The 21,110-nt window shown below is 44.0% G+C and overlaps 1 protein-coding gene across 1 annotated transcript in view; it reads left to right on the top strand.

Annotated features, from left to right (window-relative positions):
• LOC126260711 (hemicentin-1-like) overlaps positions 1-21,110 on the top strand; it is a 768,668-nt gene that overhangs the window by 697,229 nt on the left and 50,329 nt on the right. The window contains exon 10 of the mRNA XM_049958048.1: positions 12,896-12,966. Within this exon, the coding sequence (XP_049814005.1) occupies positions 12,896-12,966 (71 nt within the window). The remainder of the gene's footprint in view (positions 1-12,895; positions 12,967-21,110) is intronic.

Here is a 21,110-nt window from a genome sequence, read left to right as displayed (position 1 = left end):
TCAGACGTGTTTTCCTGTGGAGGAATTCGTTGACCTATTACCTTGCGATCAAATGTTTTCGGTTTCTATTGGAGAGGCACGTCCTTTCGTCTACTAATCGCACAGTTTTGCGGTGCGGTCGCAAAACACAGACACTTAACTTATTACAGTGAACAGAGACGTCAATGAATGAAAGGGCAGATCGTAACTTTGCGAAAACAAAGACAGTAAAATTTTCACTCGAGGGAAGACTCGAACCAAGGACCTCACGCTCCACAGCTCCTCCCTCTAACCACGGGACCACGGCGCTCCGTAGCTTGCAGTGTCCTTGATGTTGCTTATCTTGCGCATGGACTACTCAGTTTGTATGTTTTGCTTATTTTTTCATAGTTCCGCACAACTTCTTCCTGTTTACTCGATTGATCTGGGTTCAGTTTTTCAAGGCCTATCCCTGTGCCAACTTATAACTAAATCTGAGGGGGGTGCGATGGGGAGGTTCCCTTGTGAGATGTCTTCTTTTAATCCGACCTGGTGCGGATCCCAAACACTCTTGCAGTACACAAGAATAGGTTGAACATGCATCTTACAAGCGGTCTTCTTTGCAGAGGAACCACACCTTCCTAAAATTTTCACAATGAACCGATGTCGACGATTCGCCTTCCCTACCGCAATCCTCACATGCTCAAGCCATTTCATGTCGCTTCGCAACGTTACGCCCATATATTTAAACGATGTGACTGTGTCAAGCAGGACAGTATTAATACTGTATCCGAACATTAACGATTTGTTTCTCCCACTCATCCGCATTAACTTACATTTTTCCACTTTTAGGGCTCGCTGCCCTTTGTAACACAGGCTACAAATGTTGTCTACGAGGTGCGGCTAGAAAAAAACCGGACTGATGCTGGAAAAAACATTTATTTACAATTATTTACAATTTCATGTTATCTCCTTCAATGTACTCTCCTCCTCGGTCTCTACACCGCTCCATACGATTTTTCCACTGTTCATAGCAATGCTGCAGATCATTTTCGGTAAGTCCATACATTACTTCCGTCGCTTTTTCTTTTACTGCTTCAACAGTCTCAAATCTAGTTCCTTTCAAAGCTGACTTGACTTTAGGGAAAAGAAAAAAGTCACAGGGGGCCAAATCAGGTGAGTAGGGTGGATGATCTAAGATGGGAATGTTGTGTTTTGCCAAAAACGTCTTCACTGACTGATTCATCGCAAGTAATAACATTTTGTAAGAAGGTGGGATCACTTTCAACGTTTTCCAGGATGTCAGAACAAACCATTCTTCGGCATTCCTTCTGTTCAATTGTGAGACACTTTGGAACCATTTTTGAACACACTTTGTTCATGTTGAAACTTTCATGAAGAATCTGCCTAACACTTTCCTTGTCAACTCCTGTTAACTCAGACACTGCTCTGATTGTTAAACGGCGATCTTGTCGAACAAGTTTACCGATTTTTTCAATGTTTGCATCACGTTTTGCTGACAATGGACTGCCAGTGCGAGTGTCATCACTGGTGTCTTCGCGGCCATCTTTAAATCGTTTAAACCACTCAAACACTTGTGTTCGCGATAAACAATCATCGCCGTACACTTGTTGTAACATTACAAACGTTTCACTTGCACATTTTCCTAGTTTGAAACAAAATTTGATGTTAACACGCTGTTCTTTCTGTACACTCAACATTTTGCGACGCACAGACAAAACGTCAACTACTTAAAACAGACGCCACGGGCAGACTGAGTGCAGGAGGCAGATGAAACTCGAGCAGTAGGCGGAGCGAGAGTCACGTGACAGGCCACGCGACTTTCAGCCTTATTGTATTCGTTTTATTGTTTCACCAGTACTAGTCCGGTTTTTTTCTAGCCACACCTCGTATGTCATCTTGTATCAACCTACAGGCACTTATCTTCGATACCTTCCTGTACATCACAGCATCATCAGCTAATAGCCACAGATTACTGCCTACCCTGCCTGCCTGAGGTTTTACGTGTATAGGAAGTAGCAACGGTCCTATCATACTTTCCTGGGGCACTCCTGATGTTACCCCTACCTCCAATGGGCAATCGGCATCGGGGACAACAGTGAGTCCTGTTACTTAAGAAATCTTCGAGCCAGTATCTAGGAGCCTATTCCTTATGCACGTACCTTCGTTAACAGTCTGTATGAATGTTACGAATGTCCAGAGCTCTGATTGTAAGCCTTTTTCGAGCAAAGAAGTGGAGGCTGAACAGTGGAAGGATTATACGTAACGGATATACTAGAGACAGGAAGGCCATAGTATTGAAAGGGAAGAGGAAGTAGATGACTATTAGTCGTGAGATGTGATACTGAGAGAGAAATTCCACGGGGCATTGGGAAGTCTACTTCAAAAATGGTGCCTGGAGTAGACGACATTCTCTCAGAATAGGAGCAGCCAGCCGCGTAGAAAATGTTACACCTGAAGTGCAAAATATTTGAGACAGGCCAAATACCCCCAGACTTCCAGAAAAATGTGATAATTGTTATTCCAAATAATACTGGTGCTGCTAGTTGTGAATATTTCCGAACTATCGATTGAATAACCATTGGTTGCAAAATATTGACCTGAAATATTACAGAACATTGGAAAACTGGAAGCAACCGATTTGAGGAAGTTCAGTTAGGGTTCTGGAGAAATGTACAAACACAACAAGCCATACTTATCTTACGACGTATCTTGGAATAAATGTTATAGAAAAGCAAACTTTCGTTCATAGTATTAGTATACTTAGAGAACACATTTCACAATGTTGACTGGAGTACACTCTTAGAAAGTCTGTAGTTATACGGTACAGGGTTAGAGAAGTTATTTGCCATATCTAAGAAACTAAATTGCTTTAATAAGTGTCTAAGAACATGCAGGGAAGAGATTCATTGTTACAGATTTTCATCGATGTCATTCAGTTGTGCTGCGAGCAAGCAGTAAAGAAACCAAGGAGTAATCTGGAGAGAAAATTAACTTCACGCAGAAGAAACATAAGACTTTCATGGTTGCTAATGACTTTGTAACTTTGTCAGAGAGAGCTAAGCACTTGGAAGAGCAGCTGAATGGAACGGATAGTGTCTTGGGAAGAGACTGTTGGATGAACATCAACAAAAGTGACACAAGGGAACTGGAATATTGTTGAATTAAATCTGGCAATACAAAGTTAATGAGATTAGAAAATGAGATCCTATAATTTGTAAAAGAGGTTTTTTGTTTTAGCAGTAAAATAACTAACAATGGCCGAAGTAGAGAAGATAAAATGGAGACTGGCTGTAGTAAGGGAAGGAATTTGTTAACATCTAATGTAATTTAAACGTTGCGAAGTCTTGTGTGAAAATTTTCGACTGAGTGTAGTCTTGCATGGAAGTGAAACGTGGATAACAAGCAGTTCATACAGGAAGAGAAGAGCAACTTTGGAAATGAGCTGAATATTGCTGAAGAACAGATATATAGATCGAGTATCTAATGAGGAGATACTGAATCGAATTCCGGATTTAAAAAATGCATGGAGGTTTGTGTGGGAACTGTCATCGAGTCAGTGTTACCAAATCTACTGACTGGCTGTTTAGCCGGATTCCGAAAGACGGAATGTTGATGGAGGTCAAGGAGCAAATTGGATTCCAGTAGAAAAGATCCTGCAGTGCTAACATTTTGACTTTAGTATAGCTAATGGCAAAGAGACTGAAGAGGAATCTGAATAAAGATTTAGTGTCTATTGTTCTCGAGAAGGCGTGGGACACAGAACCGCTGAAGAAACTGAGGTCCTAAAGTGGTATGGGCTTGAAAATACGTTTGTTACAGGCTCATACATCTTATACAATTTGGCAGATTATGTAATCAAAGTCAGGAATAAAATTCCTACTCACCGTTTCAAAATTGCAAAAGACGGAGGCAGGGATGCTGCTTATCTTCTTCGTTGTTCAGAGCACCGAGTAGCTGTGATAGCAGTTACTTACTTAGGTCCACTGCGAGCTGTAATTATTGCATGGCAGCGAAACTTAAAAGATATGCTAGCACGGAACGGATTTAAACTGAAACAAAATAGTTTGAGTTATGACCACCTGGAGTAAATTGGGCGAAGTGCGCTGTTTGTATGACGGTATGACATCTTCGCTGCCATTTGACAAGCCATAACGACCGTGAACGGTATGGCTATCGAGAAGCGAGACCGTGCACTGTTGATGAAAGTATTAGATGTGAACTATAGCAGTTACAGTGCTACACTGAGAGAGCATCGCCGACTGAAAGGTCTGGGATAGATCCGATGTCATTAAATAGATTAAAGAAGCTGATAATTAAATTCGAAAACACGGGTGTGCTCGGTGTGGCACCTGGAGGAGGAAGGCATCCTATCCTAGTGGAAGTTATTAAGGAAGTAGCTGTTGCTGTAACTGATCATGCGAGTTCTCGTACAGTGTCGTACGAATTGTCCATCCTGTAGTCACAGTAGGGCAAATTTGCGGTCTGTTTGGTACTGAATGGTCCAGACAGTGCAGAACCTGAAACCTCATGATCCGCATTTCCGTTCTGGGTCTAACCTTCAGTTTCTGGCACGGATCGAAGGTGATGACATGTGGCCGGGTCGTAGATTGTGGAGTGACGAGGCAGATTATGCACTATAGGGGATAGTGAGTACACTGAAATGCCCAATTTCGGGTACCGTTAAGGGACCTGTTGTTCACGAAGAGTCATTGCAGTTGCCTTACGTGAGTGTGTCATGTGGCTTCACTCTCAGTCCATTATTCTACGAAAAGAAAGTACTCAGAGGGTCTGCCATGTGCACGGTGACATACGCATGTTATTGAGACTTGCTTGTACATCATGTGATTCCTACTATAGTAGAGCGCACTGCGTGGATATCACAGGTTTCGTGCAAACACATCAGGTCGCTCGTCCAGAGAAAATCAGCTCAATGCAACCTTCCACGAACGTGTTATCTCAAGAGATTTTCCAGATATGTGGCCTGCAAGATGACCTGACCTGAATCCACGTAACTTTTAGTTCTGGGGGGTATCTAAAAGTACGTGTTTACCAGGGACACATTCGGCCTGTACCTGATCTGAAGCCCAGTATAAAAGGACACATTGCTCATACTTCACTGGAACTACTGCCAGAAACTGCTGATCACGTCGTTTTAATAATGCAGATACTCCTCGACGTCTCCGGCGCCCCTATAGAACAAACAGGGTAAGCAGCGGTTAATAATAAAATCAACATTGTGTCTTTCTTGCTAGTCTGACGTTTTCTGCTCACACCCTGTTCCTAATCTGCGTATGGAAACGTTTCTATACGTATTTCTGCATTCGCGGCACCAAATTGGCAACCTGGTGGCCAAAATTGGAAATCATTTTTTTTCTATAGTAAACCGCTTCCGCGTATATTTACCACGTTTCGCTGCCATACTGCACTGAAGTGCCAAAGACACTGGTATAGGCATGGGTATTCAAATACAGAGATGTGTAAAGAGGCAGAATACGGCCCTTCGGTGGGCAACGCCTATATAACAGTGTCAGGCGCAGTTGTTAGTTCGATTGCTGCTGCTACAATGGCAAATTATCAAGATTTTAGTGAGATTGAACGCAACGTTGCAGTTGGCGCACGAGTAATGGGACACAGCATCTCCGAGGTAGCGATGAAGTGGGGATTTTCCCGTACTACCATTTCACGAATGTACCGTGAAAATCAGGAATCCGTTAAAACATCAAATCTCATACATCGCTGCGCCCGGAATTAGATCCAGCAAGAATGGGGCAAATGACGACTTGAGAGAATCATTCAGTACGACAGAAGTTCAAACCTTCGAAAATTGCTTCAGGTTTCAAGGCTGGGCCATTAACAAGTGTCAGCGTGCGAACCATTCACCGAAACGTCATCGATATGGGCTTTCGGATGATGCACGACACAAAGCTTTACGCCTCGCCTGGGCTCGTCAAGATCGACATTGGACTGACAACAAACAGGTTGCCTGGTCTGACGAGTCTCCTTTCAAATTTTAGCGAGCGGATGGACGTATACGGGTATAGATACAACCTTAAGAATCCAGTGGCCCAGCATGTCAGCAGGGGATTTTTCAAGCTGGTGGAGGCTGTGTAATGGTGTGAGGCGTGTGCAGTTGCAGTGATATATGAGCCTTGATACTTCTAGGTACCACTCTGAAAGGTGACATGTACGTAAGCATCCTGTCTGATGACGAGCATCCATCCATGTCAATTGTACATTCCGACGGACTTGGGCAATTCCAGTAGGACAATGCGACACCCCACACGTCCAGATTTGCTACAGACTGGCTCCGGTAACATTCCTATGACTTTAAACACTTCCGCTGGCCGACGAAGTCCCCAGAAATGAACATTATTGAGCATATTTGGGATGCCTTGTAACGGGCTGTTAAGAGGAGATCTCCATCCTCTCTTACGGATTTATGGACAGGCCTGCAGTATTCTTAGTGTCAGTTGTCTCCAACACTACTTGAGATATTAGTCGAGTCCATGCCATGTCCCATCGCGGCACTTCTACGCACTCGCGGGGGTCCTACACGATATTAGGCAGTTGTACCAGATTCTTTGGGTCTTCATTGTATAATAAAGGCCGATACTGTACCTCTGTCAGTAGCTACTCCTTCATTATAACCACCCTATATATATGCAAAATGCATTAGAAATGTGGAGTAGGAAATGAGCGGCAATGGGTATTAAAATAACCGAAGATCAGTTTATGTAGACCTTGTTCTTCGCCGGTGATCAAGTAGTGGCAGCTAGAGAAGGGGATGATATCTGCAGCATATTAAGAAATGCATTAGAAGAATAAGATAATAGGGCGCCGTGGAGGAAATGCAGGAAACGTAACAGCAAATGGCCAGCACACCTAGCAACATAAAAATTTATGTATGAGGTTAGCATCCTCTAGGAAGATGGAACAAGTAATTGCGAAATGCAGCCGAGACCAACCCGTGGAAAAACAGCAGTTCAGAATCTACAGCCTTTGTTATTGTCTTCTAAGGTAAGTTGATAAATAGAGATGATGCTGTATAGAAATTCTGTGGTGCCTACAAGAACTTGTGAAAGCAGATGCTTTAACCTTACTGGAAAACATGAAAACAAATTTAGAGTTATAGAAATGGGTTATCAATGTCGGAGAGAACATCTCTGCGAGAAAATGTAAGAAATTTAACCATTAGGGACATGACCCGAGCTGAAGAAACCTCACAGACAACACAGAACAGCAGCTCGGCCGGGATGTACTTGTAATGTGAATCACAGACTACAGATGACCAGATAAATCCTTGTTGTACCATCCTCTGGACAGTGAGAGAGATAACCGAATGTTGCCTGATTGAAAGGGTAAAGGAGGGCTATCAAGAAAAGAAAAATATAGGATTAAGAGGACGCTTGGGAAGATAGAAACAGAGAGCGACAGATATGTGGGATGCTACGTCGCATGCAGGAATCTTACAGGAACAAGAGGTAAGTTAAGGCAAAATCTGGCTGAAAGGAAGGATCAGTTGATAGGATATATCCTTAAGAATGAAGTACTTCTCATTTTGGTAATGGCGTGACATGTAGTGCATTGAAAGTGTCGAGGGAGACCAAGAGCTGAAAAGGGAAAGCGAGTTCATATGGATGTTGGTTGCAATAGATACCCGGAGATGACAGCACAGCGTGAAGAACTCCGTCGAACAGGTGTGCTGCCTAAGGCCCGTGATAAAATTTCAAAAACAGATGGTACGCAACTCATACCAGGTGGTCATAAGACTCTCCACTACTGACGAAAATCATGACAGTGGTGTAGCGTGTATGTGGTAGAAGCTTGTATGGAATCAGCTCAGTAACACGGGTCGACGTCCAGATGTCATAGAATGTCAGGATGTAAATATTGTTTTTGACGTGCATATGTTACTACCGTGAATGAATTTGCCAATTTTTTTGGTTTATCAAGGAATAATGTACTATCCGCATCCCTATCAAAATGTACGGAAATACCATAAGAAGGTCATAACCGACACGCACCAAACGCATGTGTCGCGCCTTGTCAACGACAATCGCTTTCAAACCCACCAATTGTAGTTGGTGACAATGAATGCAGGTACGTGTCAACTAGTTACCGAATGAATTTCCCAATGAGAATTGCTTTCAATGTAAGTTCAGTATCAGCAACCTCACAATAGATCATTAATCAATTGCTTACAGTAGTACATAAAGCTTCACGCTTGATCCGTTCATCAGGGTTAGTTTGTTGCCTAGGTAGTTGAATTATGAAACTTCGTCAACCTCATGACTACCAATTATGGTCCGAAGCTCGTGGTCGTGCGGTAGCGTTCTCGCTTCCCGCGCCCGGGTTCCCGGGTTCGATTCCCGGCGGGGCCAGGGATTTTCTCTGCCTCGTGATGACTGGGTGTTGTGTGTTGTCTTTAGGTTAGTTAGGTTTAACTAGTTCTAAGTTCTAGGGGACTGATGACCATAGATGTTAAGTCCCATAGTGCTCAGAGCCATTTTTTTAACCAATTATGATTTTAAGTTTCTCGCGGTTTTTGATTCTGCTAGTTTTCATTACTTTCGTCGTCTTTCGATTTACTCTCAAATCATATTGTGTGCTCATTCCATTCCACAGATCCTTTAACGCTTCTTCATTTTCACTGAGGATAGCAATGTCGATGTGAATCTTATCATTGATATACTTTCATCTTAAATTTTGATCCCACTCATGATCCTTTCTTTTATTTCCGTTAGTGAATCATCGATGTATAGACGAAAAAGTAGGTGTGAAAGGCTACATCGCTCTCATATGCAATTTTAAATCCGAGCAGTTCGTTCTTGATCTTCAAGATTTATTGATCCTTCTTTATTCTTGTACATTGTGAGTAGTAGCCATGTTTCCCTTCAGCTTACTCCAATTTTTATCAGAATTTCGAACATCTCGAACAACTTTAGACTTACAAAGGGAACCTCCCCATCGCACCTCCCTCAGATTTAGTTATAAGATGGATAGGCCTTGAAAAACTGAACACAGATCAAACGAGGAAACAGGAAGAAGTTGTGTGGAACTACAAAGAAAATAAGCAAAATATACAAACTGAGTAGTCCATGTGCAAGATATGCAACATCAAAGAGAGTGTGAGTTCAGGAGCGCCGTGGTCCCGTGGTTAGTGTGAGCAGCTGCAGAACGAGAGGTCCTTGGTTTCAGTCTTCCCTCGAGTGAAAAGTTATTTTTTTTTATTTTCAGACAATTATTATCTGTCCGTCCGTCCGTCCGATGCGAGGTAACTGCGTCGTAGTATGGGGACGCTACACCTAAACAAACAACGAAACAAAACTTAAGTTTTGACAGAGCACAGGGAAAACTGTGCGACTGTGAAACTGTTGCATTCATTTGTTGCAGTTTACGTGACAAACTCTTATGTTTTCATCACTTTTGGGAGTGATTATCTCATCCACAAGAAAACCTAAATTGGGCAAGGTAGAAGAGTCTTTTTACCCATTCGCCAAGTGTACAAGTTAGGTGGGTCGACAACATGTTCCTGTCATGTGACGCACATGCCGTCACCAGTGTCGTATAGAATATATCAGACGTATTTTCCTGTGGAGGAATCGGTTGACCTGTGACCTTGCGATTAAAAGTTTTCGGTTCCCATTGGATAGGCACGTCCTTTCGTCTACTAATCGCACGGTTTTGCGGTGCGGTCGTAAAACACAGACACTAAACTTATTATAGTGAACAGAGACGTGAATGAACGAACGGACAGATCATACCTTTGCGAAAATAAAGAATGTAAACTTTTCACTCGAGGGAAGACTTGAACCCAGGACCTCTCGATCCGCAGCTGCTCACGCTAAACACGGGACCACGGCGCTCCTGAGCTCACACTCTCCTTGATGTTGCCTATCTTGTGCATGGACTACTCAGTTTGCATATTTTGCTTATTTTTTTCATAGTTCCACACAACTTCTTCCTGTTTTCTCGATTGGTCTGTGTTCAGTTTTTCAAGGCCTATCCACTGTGCCAACTTATAACTAAATCTGAGGGGCTTGCGATGGGGAGGTTCCCTTGTTAGGAACGCTTTCTCCAGGTTGGCAGATCCGATGAAGGAGTCTTGATTTTCCTTCAATCTTGCTTCCATTGCGAACTTGTCAGAACTACCTCTCTGGTGCCTTTACCTTTCCAAAGCACAAAATGATCGTCTTTAAGAGGTACGACATAGAAATTCGCAAACACGACCATGGTATTAACAAAAAATAAAGCCTCAAGATAAACGGAATCTGGATTCCATTGATGCACCGACCGACAGTTGCAATGAGCTAAGGCAGAGTCACAGTGCTGATGACCAGGAAACAAACTCAGGTGTTGGCTTCAAAGGTAGAAAAAATCTCCGGCCGCGTTGCTCTAATACTCTACCAACACCGTAGGATTCAACTTCGACGTTTTCAGCCACTTGTCTTAGCGAAACGTCAGCAATAACGTCGAACAAGATCCCGTGACAGAAGCCAACACATACCTTGCGGTCCCTTCGGCCTATTTTCCAAGCTCTTAACTTTTATTCCGAGGCGGTCGGTGTATTTAAAAAATAACAAAAGCTGTATGCTTATGTCAACACTGTACCATATGTCGCCTAGATGTGTACAGTGGAATGAAACAAATGAACCAAGGTGCTCATTCGATCTGCAATCGAAAGATTCGCTTCGTTCCCAACCCCGCTGCCCCATTCGATTTCGCTGTTATCGCTTTTACATGCCAGCCTCACAGCGATCTGCGGCCTCATGTACGATCAGGAATTACATCGACTGATTGTGTTTCCATTATTCTGTTGGATCAAGCAATAAATCAACGAACGTTGTCAATTTACGCTCCAAGGGAAAGGACAATGCGTAATAGTCTCCCGACGGGCGCACTAAATAAGCTGCGATATTAATGCGTGCTGGTTGGGAGGCTACATTACTGAAACGCAGAGCAATGACCATGATTAACGAATGAGTGTGACGTAGTGAATTGCGACCCGAAAGTTGGAGCTCCAGCAGTAATAAATACATTTTCATTTGGCGGGTTCGCTATTCCGTTGCTGCTTATTATTTCACGAGGTTTCCAGCGGTGTTTATTAAAAACTTCGGCAAACAATCAGACGTGCATTTCGTGGATAGTATTCCTTCGCCTGCCAAAATAAGTTATGTAGAATACGTACCGTAAAACAACAACGGAATAAACCTCAATTTCCTCAAAAAATATGAAGTCTGTTACAAAAATGACCATACTCCCTTTAAAATAATAAGTCACAGATATCTTGCTCTCGCCTCGTTCAGCGTACTGCCCTCTTATTTTTACACATTTGCCCCTGCGGTGTTTCTACTATGCTTTGCAATACTGAGAAGTGCGTTTTGAAACGTTGTTAAGAGTCCATGATGACTTATCCTTCACACATGGGGCGAAGGTACACCACACATTTCGAACAACACATGTATACACATGAACATACACTCATATCTACACCAGGTTTCACGCTCTCTGTTGGAGACATACCTTTCCAGAATTAAATTAAAAATATATTCCATCCCCCGTTTCTGACAAAATGGTTTGGCTGTAACGGAAATGCCAGAACTCGAAACTCCCTCAGCTCCGCTAAATGAAGCATCACTAACTCTTTAATGGGTGGCTGCTCGAATATTCCGCTCCAACTGCTAAAATAGAAAAGGGGTGGACATTAACGAAACCTACAAACTGTAGGGATGGATTCACGACTGGGAATGGTGGAGAAAAGGTCCTCTGAACATCTGTCTGGAAATGCATCGCTGCCACAGCAGATGGTGCTGACGAAAGGAAGTTCCTCTGACGACGTGCCGTGTCTTCCTTGTGTGTTGCAGGCTTTGTGATTGACGCAGCGTACTGTAAGCAACAGAGTAGTCCGGTATACATGTCGAGAAGAAGTCGAGATTGTGCTTTTGTGTGGGCAAGCAGATGGAAATGGTCGAGAAGCAACAAAGCTATACCAAAACAAGTACCTTCACAGACACCAACCACGTCACACAACATTTCAATCCAAATTTGGGTTACTTCATAGAAATGAACTTGCAGCGGACTTGCGGCGGACTGAGTGTACTCCACATTTGAATGGCCATATTCTGTAGAGTACTGAGACGAACGCTAATACAAGCTCCAGGCAAGTGGCCCACCGAAACGGTGTGAAACGAAGTACGATTATATGTACCCTGTATAACAACCGCTACTATCCGTATCACCTGCAACACAATGGAGACCACTTGAACATCTGATGTGACGTGAATGCGATGCAGCTCTGTTCTATGCTCCGGGAAGATTTGTTGTAGTTACACGCTCGCCGTCTATATCCGAACACAAGTTCGTAGGACATATTTTCCTCCATTTCCAGTCTGAAATCTGTCCCTCCAGTTCGTCGATTTTACTAACTTTCGTCCCGCACGTTGTAACCCCCCCCCCTCACTGAAAAACAGACAACGTTTCGTATGTTGTTCGAGTAGGCAAAATGGTCTGTTTTCAAAAAGAAACACATATCCGCAAACACAAAGCTTGGACGCTGGAGAGCGTCGAAGTAATGGTTTTGTTCCGATTCGTTTTGGCGTCTGAATACGGAAGATATGCAACCCTTTAGCCATCTGTGTGCTGCAGATGGACGACCTGAGCCTAATAACATACCTGAGTAAGAGCTGCATTTCTCTACACAGAACTTGTGCGCATCCTGCCGTGCCCGTTGGTTTCCTCTTCTGTCAATTTGCATTTTGCGCCGTTGCGGTTCACAGTTCCTCTGTTCTCCACGCAGTGTTGATTGTGCCTACGTGCGCGAGTGCCGGTGTGGTGGCGTTAGTGGCGTCAAAGCTGACAGCGTGCGGTAGCGCGAGCTAGGTCGGCCCTCAGTTCCTGACTACCGGTGTTTAAGGTCACAGTGTTGCATGGGGGCACCGCAGCGACGAGGCGGAGCTGTGCTGGCCAGGGTCGTTGCTGTCAACAGCAAGTGTGTCCTCTGGCGTTAAGCTCTGCGAAAGTGTTGAAATACGTGTGTGGTTGATCAATTCTCACCACTTAATCTTGCGGGAGGCTTTTCTGGAGGGTCGGCCAAAATCCAGAGCTCCATCAGGACCGAGACACCGTTCGCTTCCTGTCATTACAGACCGGGCAACGGGTGTTAAACATTCGAAAAAGTTTGATTTTTAATTGCTGAATCCCATTTAAGGAAGTTAAAAAGACTGATTCCATTCCACTCTCGACAATAATCCAGCCCTCCAGTTCTACGACAGTTGGAATAAAACTCTACCGCCTAAGAAGGCTTCCAGTAAGAGTGGACGGTGAGACTTGAACCCAGGACAAACTTACAACACTCTGTGGCAGGATCTCTAAAACTAAGACCACAACCACTATCTTCGTCCAGGATGTAACTCAGCGCAAACTTAGCAGCGGCGTTAACAGCCTAAGCTTTCAATAAACGCTTAAATTTCTGCATCGGTCCTTTTTAGCTCTCATGGGTGCGGCTTATGCCGGAAGCTCAACTTAACTTTATATTGGCCAAGCATATGATTATTAAATTAAATTAATAGAACCCAGCGTTAGCAGCAAGGCTTTTTAAACTTACTACGCTAAAAAACCTTTATACTGGCCAAGAGCATGATTACTTTGAGGGTTGTCCAGAAAGTAAGTTCCGATGTTCGCGAAATGGAAACCAGAGTGAAACCAGAAACGTTTTATTTGCAACAGTTAGGTACACCTTCCATCTACTTCTCTACACTGTCGCCGCTCCAACTTCGAGTGCTGTCGTAGTGTTGTATCAACTTCCCAATATCTTCGTCATAGGAAGCAGCCGCCTGTGCTTTCGGCCAGTTATCTACACTGGTCTGCAGCTCGTTCCCTGTGGAAATCATTTTTCTTCATAGCCAGCGGTTCTTGTGAGCAGAGATGAGACTCAGGGGAAGCCAGTTACAGACTGCACAGTGGGTGATCAAACACCTCTCATCGGAAACGCTGTAGGAGTTTCTTCATAGCCGCTGCAGTGTGCGGCCGTGAATTGGCATGAAGAAGCAACTGCTCCACAGTTGTGTTATATGGGCTGCATGACACAGGCGAAATCTCTAACAAGGCCCTCATCCTTGGCGGGAGACGCTATTCCCTACGCATCTTTACGTGCTCACTGTTCACTCAGAACTGAAAAGAGCTACGCGACACGATCGACGGGCTTACCAGAGACACTGCCCAACACATCTGTGCAAAGCTTTACCGGCTTTTCCTAGTGATTTCCATTTCGGCACCGATAGGAACATACTTTTTGGACAACCCTCGTATATTCAAACAGAATAGGCTGAGAGGGCTTAGGCAACAAGGCTTTCAAAACTTACAACACTAAATTTAATACTGTCCAAGCTCAATGACCGCTACATTTAGACAATAAGCTACTGCCACCCAGACGCACTATACGCTGACAGGGCCCCCACCGCATTGCGAACGTTATCGGTGCCTAGCCACGTAAGCGATGACGAACACCGGCCATGCTTTAACAGTGCGGACACTAAGGCGCTGAGCTAAACAACGTTAAATAAGCCCGTGCGGCAGTCCGCAGTCCATCACCTGAGGTCATGCACTCTTCCTGTCAAAGAACACACTCAGCAATACAACCGCCCCAAAGGGCAACATACGGACTTTGTGGTATAAACTTTACTGCCAATTCAAACGCACAATACGATAAAATCTCTGACCATACTACGGCCTCCACTGCTACAACATTGTGAACCCAACACAGCTCAGTGATGTCTCTACTATGAACGTTGAGTAGTCTGCCAGTGCAATAACCTCGTTGACAGCAGTGCGACAAGTTCCAATAAGCAGCTGCGGAAATGACCGACCTGGTGCTTTCTCCTGGACAGAATATCAGATGCTGAAGTGTATATATGTGGATGTAAAACGATTACTCTGTACTCTCATGTGTAGCCCATGCCTTTGTGCAGTTCCGACCTTGCAGAAAATACCCTGCAGTAAATTACACTCAGGTGACTAACGTCGTTGGTTACTTCCTAATATCGTGTCGGAACTCGTTTTGCCAGGCGTAGTGCAGCAACTAGACGTGGCATGGACCCAAGAAGTCGTCTGAAGTCTCCTGCAGAAATATTAAGCCATGCTGCCTCTTTAGCGGCCCATAATTGCAAAAGTATTCCCGGTGCACGATTTTGTGCAATAACCGATCTTTCGATTATGCCCCATCAGTGATCGATGGGATAAGGTTGCCAAAGTCATTCGTGAGAATAGTCTGTAATGTTCTACAAGCCAACCACGAATAACTGTGACCCGCTGACATGGCGCATTGTCGTCCGCACAAACTCCATCGACTCTGGGAAAGTGAAGTCCATGAATAGCTGTAAGCGGTCTCCTACTAGCCTAACATAAGCATTTCCAGTCAGTGATCGTTTCGGTTGGACCAGAGGACCCAGCCCATTCCAGGTAACCAGTGCCCACACCATTTATGATGCCGCCACAAGCCTGGACAGTGCCTCATTGACAACTTGGGTCCTTACTTTCATGGGGTCTGCGTCACACTTGATTCCTGTCATCAGCTTTAACGAACTGAAATCGGGACTCATCTGACTAGGCCACTGTTTTCCAGTCTGCTAGTGTCCTACCGATATGGTCACTCGCCCACATTGATTTCTGCGGTTATTTCACTCAGTGTTGCTTCTCTGTTAGCTCTGAAGACACTACGAAACGCCGCTGCTTTCGGTCGTAAGGTGTAGGCCTTCGGCCACTGTGTTGCCCGTGATTGGAGGTAATGCCTGATATTTGGTATTCTCGGTACACTACATTGTGGATCGCGGAATATGGAATTCCTATATATATATGATGGTGGCTCCATTGATGATGTGGGCTGTGTTTAGATAGAATAGGCTAGGTCCTCTGGTCCAACTGAACCGATCATTGACTGGAAATGTTTATGTTCGGCTACTTAGAGACCATTTGCTCCCATTCATCGACCTAGCATTCCCAAACAGCGATGGAAATTGCATGGGGATATAGTCACCTTATATATTCTTTAAGAAACAAAGTTTCTTCAGCACTAATATTAATTCTGAAAGCAGGAAAAGTACCATTGGCGTGACGCGATGGCAGTATGGTGCTGGAGAGGACCATGACGCTTTGGTGTACCTAAGTGGGAAGGCACATGATCATGTCGAAGTAATCATGAGTCTTTCTCTAGGACTGTGGTCTCGTTTTCCGAGTATTTCTGCTTTTCATAATAACTCAAACTTATCTGTTTGACCTAGTCGAAGAAATTTGAAACCCACTATTCCATTGAGAACGAGGTAGCTGTTAGCGTCACTTTGGGTTACAATGACTGTCTTGCAGTAATGCTGCTGGGATAGTTTGCCAAACGACTGTGATGGCTAGACTTACCCGTCAACGTTGTAACTATAAATTTAATCCTTATTTCCTTTAATGGACCTTTCCATTAACACGATACATGTTCGAACGAACTGAGATTCCAACTCTTGTGAAAAGTGTCTGACTATAGACGGAAATAATCAGCAGATACTTTACCTGAGCGCAACCAGTGTAGGTGGATAGCCTTTCTGAACTAACATCTTCATAAGGAGACTGGCGACCATTTCTGAATCGAGAGAACCTTCATACGTCGGGTGTAGATACACTGGATAGTTGGAGGTACATCATACAAATACAAATGAACAAATATAATGTGCAGATGACGTAGCTACTCTGATCGGTATTTCAAAATTTATGCTTTTCTGCTTTTCCATTCTAATATTTTCCGGTGATGGTCAAGTACAATTCATTGTCATCTGCAAGGGGTGGTCACAAATATGGGAACACCACAGACGCGACAAACTATACTCTCTAGTAGGACTGGCATTCAAAACTGATTGTAATCGTTTCGGGATGGATAAATACAGTGCTCTATGGTTTTCATGGGAATCTTATATCATATTTCCTGCTCAATAATGGCAAGTTCGGATAACGATGACGGAGGTGGCTAGCAATCAGCCAGGCTTCTCTGTAACGTAGTCCACACAGGCCCAATAATATTGCAATTTAGTGTCTTTCGTGGCTAGTGGAGGTGTAACGTTTCATCCTTATGCTCAGAAAACAAGTCCTAGGCAAAACGAGATGTGTGGATAGCGGCCATGTCGTCTTGAAACACTTTTTCACTATTGGCGAACAAACATCATTCTAAGGGATAGGCCTCATCAGTCAGAATGATCACATTATCCGTGGCATTAATATTATCTTGCAGAGTAACCGTGGAGTACCACGATATGGTCCCCCCCTCCCCCCATGGAGTACCACCACCTCCCCCCCCCCCCCAACACGTTTCAGTCTTGGAATGGAAACTTGGTCAGATGTTGGAAACAATATGAAACTAGACTCATCAGACCAAATTACATTTTTCCATTGCACCCTAGGCCCGGTTTTATTTATTTGGTTGCGCAGTTTTCAGCTGCTGGCACTCGCATCACTAGGTGGTCTTGGAATCAAAGCTAGCCCGGCAATCCTCTGCTTCTGGAGCTCCCTCCGTGTTATTCTGGGGCGCGCAGGGTTCACCTGTTAGATAATCAGTGGTGCAGTAACTTTTGGAGCTATGATCCTCATTTTTCGTCGCAAACCTCTACAATGAGCGTCCATCACGATCACTCAACACACACTTTCGTCGACATTGTGATTAAAAGAATGATGTCTGTCCGGTTTCCCTGTAAGCGGTAAAAATCTTTGATATGGTGCCACTTGTATCATCAAATACTTCGGCTCTCTTTGTTACGGAAGCAGTCGCGACACGAGCACCAGCAACTTGCCCACGTTCAGATGCACTGAATTCGACATAATGCGCCCACAACTGCACAGGACACTGTTCGGGCCCTGACTGACACATGCAACAAACTCAAGTTATTGCATATCTGTGTCGTTCCTGGTCAAATAGAACTCTGTAACGCGCCGACTGCCTCTGCCTTTATGATCAAGAACGCATTGCTCGCGGTGTTTCCGTATATTGTTCAGTCCCTGTACGTGCTAAGCAGGATCCAGCCCTTCAGCAAAGTCTGGTTGTTCCTGTGGAGCATGATCAGCTGACACCCTACACCAGATCTCGGAATCCAAGTGGAAGCGTGTCAGAGAGCTCACTTGTGGACTGCTGCGTCCCGTCTCTTTGGCACGAGCTTCGAACTAGCAGGGACGGGAATTCTCTCCTACGCATTTTTCCTCTGACTTAAATCTAATACTGGAATTAATGTCTTCTCGTGACCTCCATGACTGACAAACGGCTTCATGACCTGACCTAGATGCGCCCGTATGTATCATGTCTACTGAATACAGAGAGTTTATTAGCTTTTAACCAACGCTTCCATTGAAAAATAAAAAAATCCCTTGAGATGCCCACATGCCATTTATCCTGACCAGGGCCCATTGTGAATCCCTACGCATCTCTGTAAGCAAGTTTCAACTGCACAAACCTTTCAATAGCTTTTGCTTTCTGTTTTTTAATTAATGAAACAGCTGGGATGCTTCCTCTGTAAAGGAAGTGGTCGTCTTCCATCCTTATCTTTCCTAACCAGATCGGTCCAACGACCACGTCGTCAACTCGATGTTAAAGCGTAATCTTCCTTCCTCCTTAATTTAAAATTAAGGCCCGCTTACAGAGACTTGGGTATGCTGGATTTTAAGAGAAATATACCCGTGTAAAGAAAAGTACAGAATTTTAGGACATAGAAAGCTGTAGCGAGGCACTGCTTTTCACTACCAGTGTAATTTACTTGCCTAGACGTCTCCTTTGAGTGGTAGGAAATTGGCTGCTGTGGTCTGTTTACAGTTTATTTTACACGACGGCCCATATTCCATTTTCAGAGGCATGAGCTGACAGAATTTCCACGATGCTTTTTGTAGCATTATACGTAAAGCGCTTGAATTCTTTTCCGGTTCCCACAATCCGTCATTCACTTCCACATAATGCAGTGCTTCGATAAGTATTCTTAGAGACCTTTCACTCGAATTATGGCCTGTATTCGACACTAGTGAACGTCTTTTAACAATGGATGCCATCTTTGCCAGCAACCCTTTCTGAGTTTTGCTGAGGATATCATTGTCATCAGCGATTCGTATCATTTATACCCTTTCGCCCTGAATTTTGATAGCACTGCATTACATTTTTTTTTAACTTTCCGTCACTGCCTCTAACACTCACAGGCTGAAGAGTAAACTGTGCGTCCTGTTTGATCCGAACACTTCTCTGTTGGCCTTCCACTTTCATCGAGCCTTCTTATCTCTTGTATATGTTTTATATTACCCTTGTTTCATTTCGGTGTAGACATATTCGTCAGAGAATTTCAAATATCTTCCACCATTTAACGTTTTCAAAAGCTTTTGGGTACATCCACAATTCATATAACTGTATTTTAATTTATCTGAAGTCTTGTTTACATTTTTTTGCGCAACGTCAGTAAATCACTTCTTGTGGATTTACCATTCATAAGCCAAACTTATAATCAAAGACACCTTCAGTTTTCTCTTCCTATCTTTCTCTTTAACAGCAACACTGTTTCATCAGATATGCTTGCCTGATAGATGTCGCTTTTAGGTGCCCTTGACAGCCTTCCGAAAGTTAGATGTCACGATTCTACTATCATAATTGTTTCATATTAACTCGGATAATTAATTTGGTGTCATTTCCCCCAGAGGTTTAAGATATTCGGAATTGTCGCTATCAGTGCCTTCTGTCTTGTTTGATCATAAGTGCTACAGTACACAGACTTTATAGTAACTGCCAAAACCCTATTACAGAGTGAATACAATTTGCCTTAAGCAGAAACCTACATGCCAGCGATGTTACCAAAAATGGAGGACGTACGAGGGATATTCGGAAACTAAGGACCGATCGGGTCCGAAACGGAAACCACAGTGAAAATCCGATGTAGCTTTGCACAGATGTGTTGAGCAGTGTCTCTAGTACGACCGCCGATCGCTCTTCGGATTTCTGAGAGAGCAGTGAACCCGTAAAGATGGCTAAAAAATAGTCTCTCCGGCCAAGTATGGCTGTGTGGTGTCAGAGTTCACCTGATGTCATGCAGCCCACATGAAGTGACTCTCATGCATGTCCTTCTTCACCACAATTCTTGGCCGCACTCTGCAGGGACAATGGAGACACTCCATCAGCGTTTTCAATGGTAACTGCCCGGTCACCCAAAATACAACCCGCAATTGGCTCGCCATATGTTTAATCTGTGCACACATGAAGCTCTGGCTATGAAGACAACTTTTTGGCACAGACAATGAGCTGTAGACAAGGACAGAGGTTTAGCGAAAAGCACAGGCGGCTGCCTTGTATGACGACTGTATTGGGGAGTCGGCACAACGCTACGGTAGATGGCGAAGTCGGAGCGGTGACTATATAAAGTAGTAGCTGGAAGGTGTAGCTAACTGTTGCAAATGAAACGTTTCTGATTTTTACTGTGGTTTCCATTTCGTGCCCTTACTTTTCGACTAGCCCTCGTAGATTACATTTTAACGTGTCTTCTAACACGAAGTTATTATATACCGACCACAAACTCGGAATGTGGTAGCAAAACGGTCGTGTCCTTGCAAAGGAACCATTTCGGGAGACACATTAAGTGATACTGGGGATTCGCAAACGTACCTTCGTTGGCTAGACCAAACTTTGTACTCCATCTTCCAGAAAAAGTGTGCAGGATGTGACCACTGCGCCTACTCCCAAGCTATTAACGAGAGAGTTTGCAAAGCGTAGCCGTGGGCGCTGTAGTCAAAGGTTCGCTGGCTTCAAGAAGTAATCTGCATGTCTTCGAAGCCCAGGGTAGCACCGTAATCATTGAATCCCGACCCAAAGGCGTCATATTTCAGTTGTTACAATTCTGTCACACATTAAGAAGTTCGTGGAGTGTTGATTTTGTCACTGATTCTCGTTGCACGTCGCCTGCGTTGAATGCAGTGCAAACAGGGCTTTTGTGTCACACTCGTATCGACAACCGTATGGGAGACGCTGTTATAATCCGACTAAGTCACAGGACGATGCTTCTGTTGATGATGAAGATGCTTCTGCTACTCATGATGATGATATTGACGATCTTCCATGTGTTTGGGGGCGATTCAACAAATTTTTC

Source organism: Schistocerca nitens, chromosome 5 (assembly GCF_023898315.1).
Source record: "Schistocerca nitens isolate TAMUIC-IGC-003100 chromosome 5, iqSchNite1.1, whole genome shotgun sequence".
NCBI classification, from domain to species: Eukaryota; Metazoa; Arthropoda; class Insecta; order Orthoptera; family Acrididae; genus Schistocerca; species Schistocerca nitens.
This window is presented reverse-complemented; position numbering and strand designations above follow the sequence as displayed.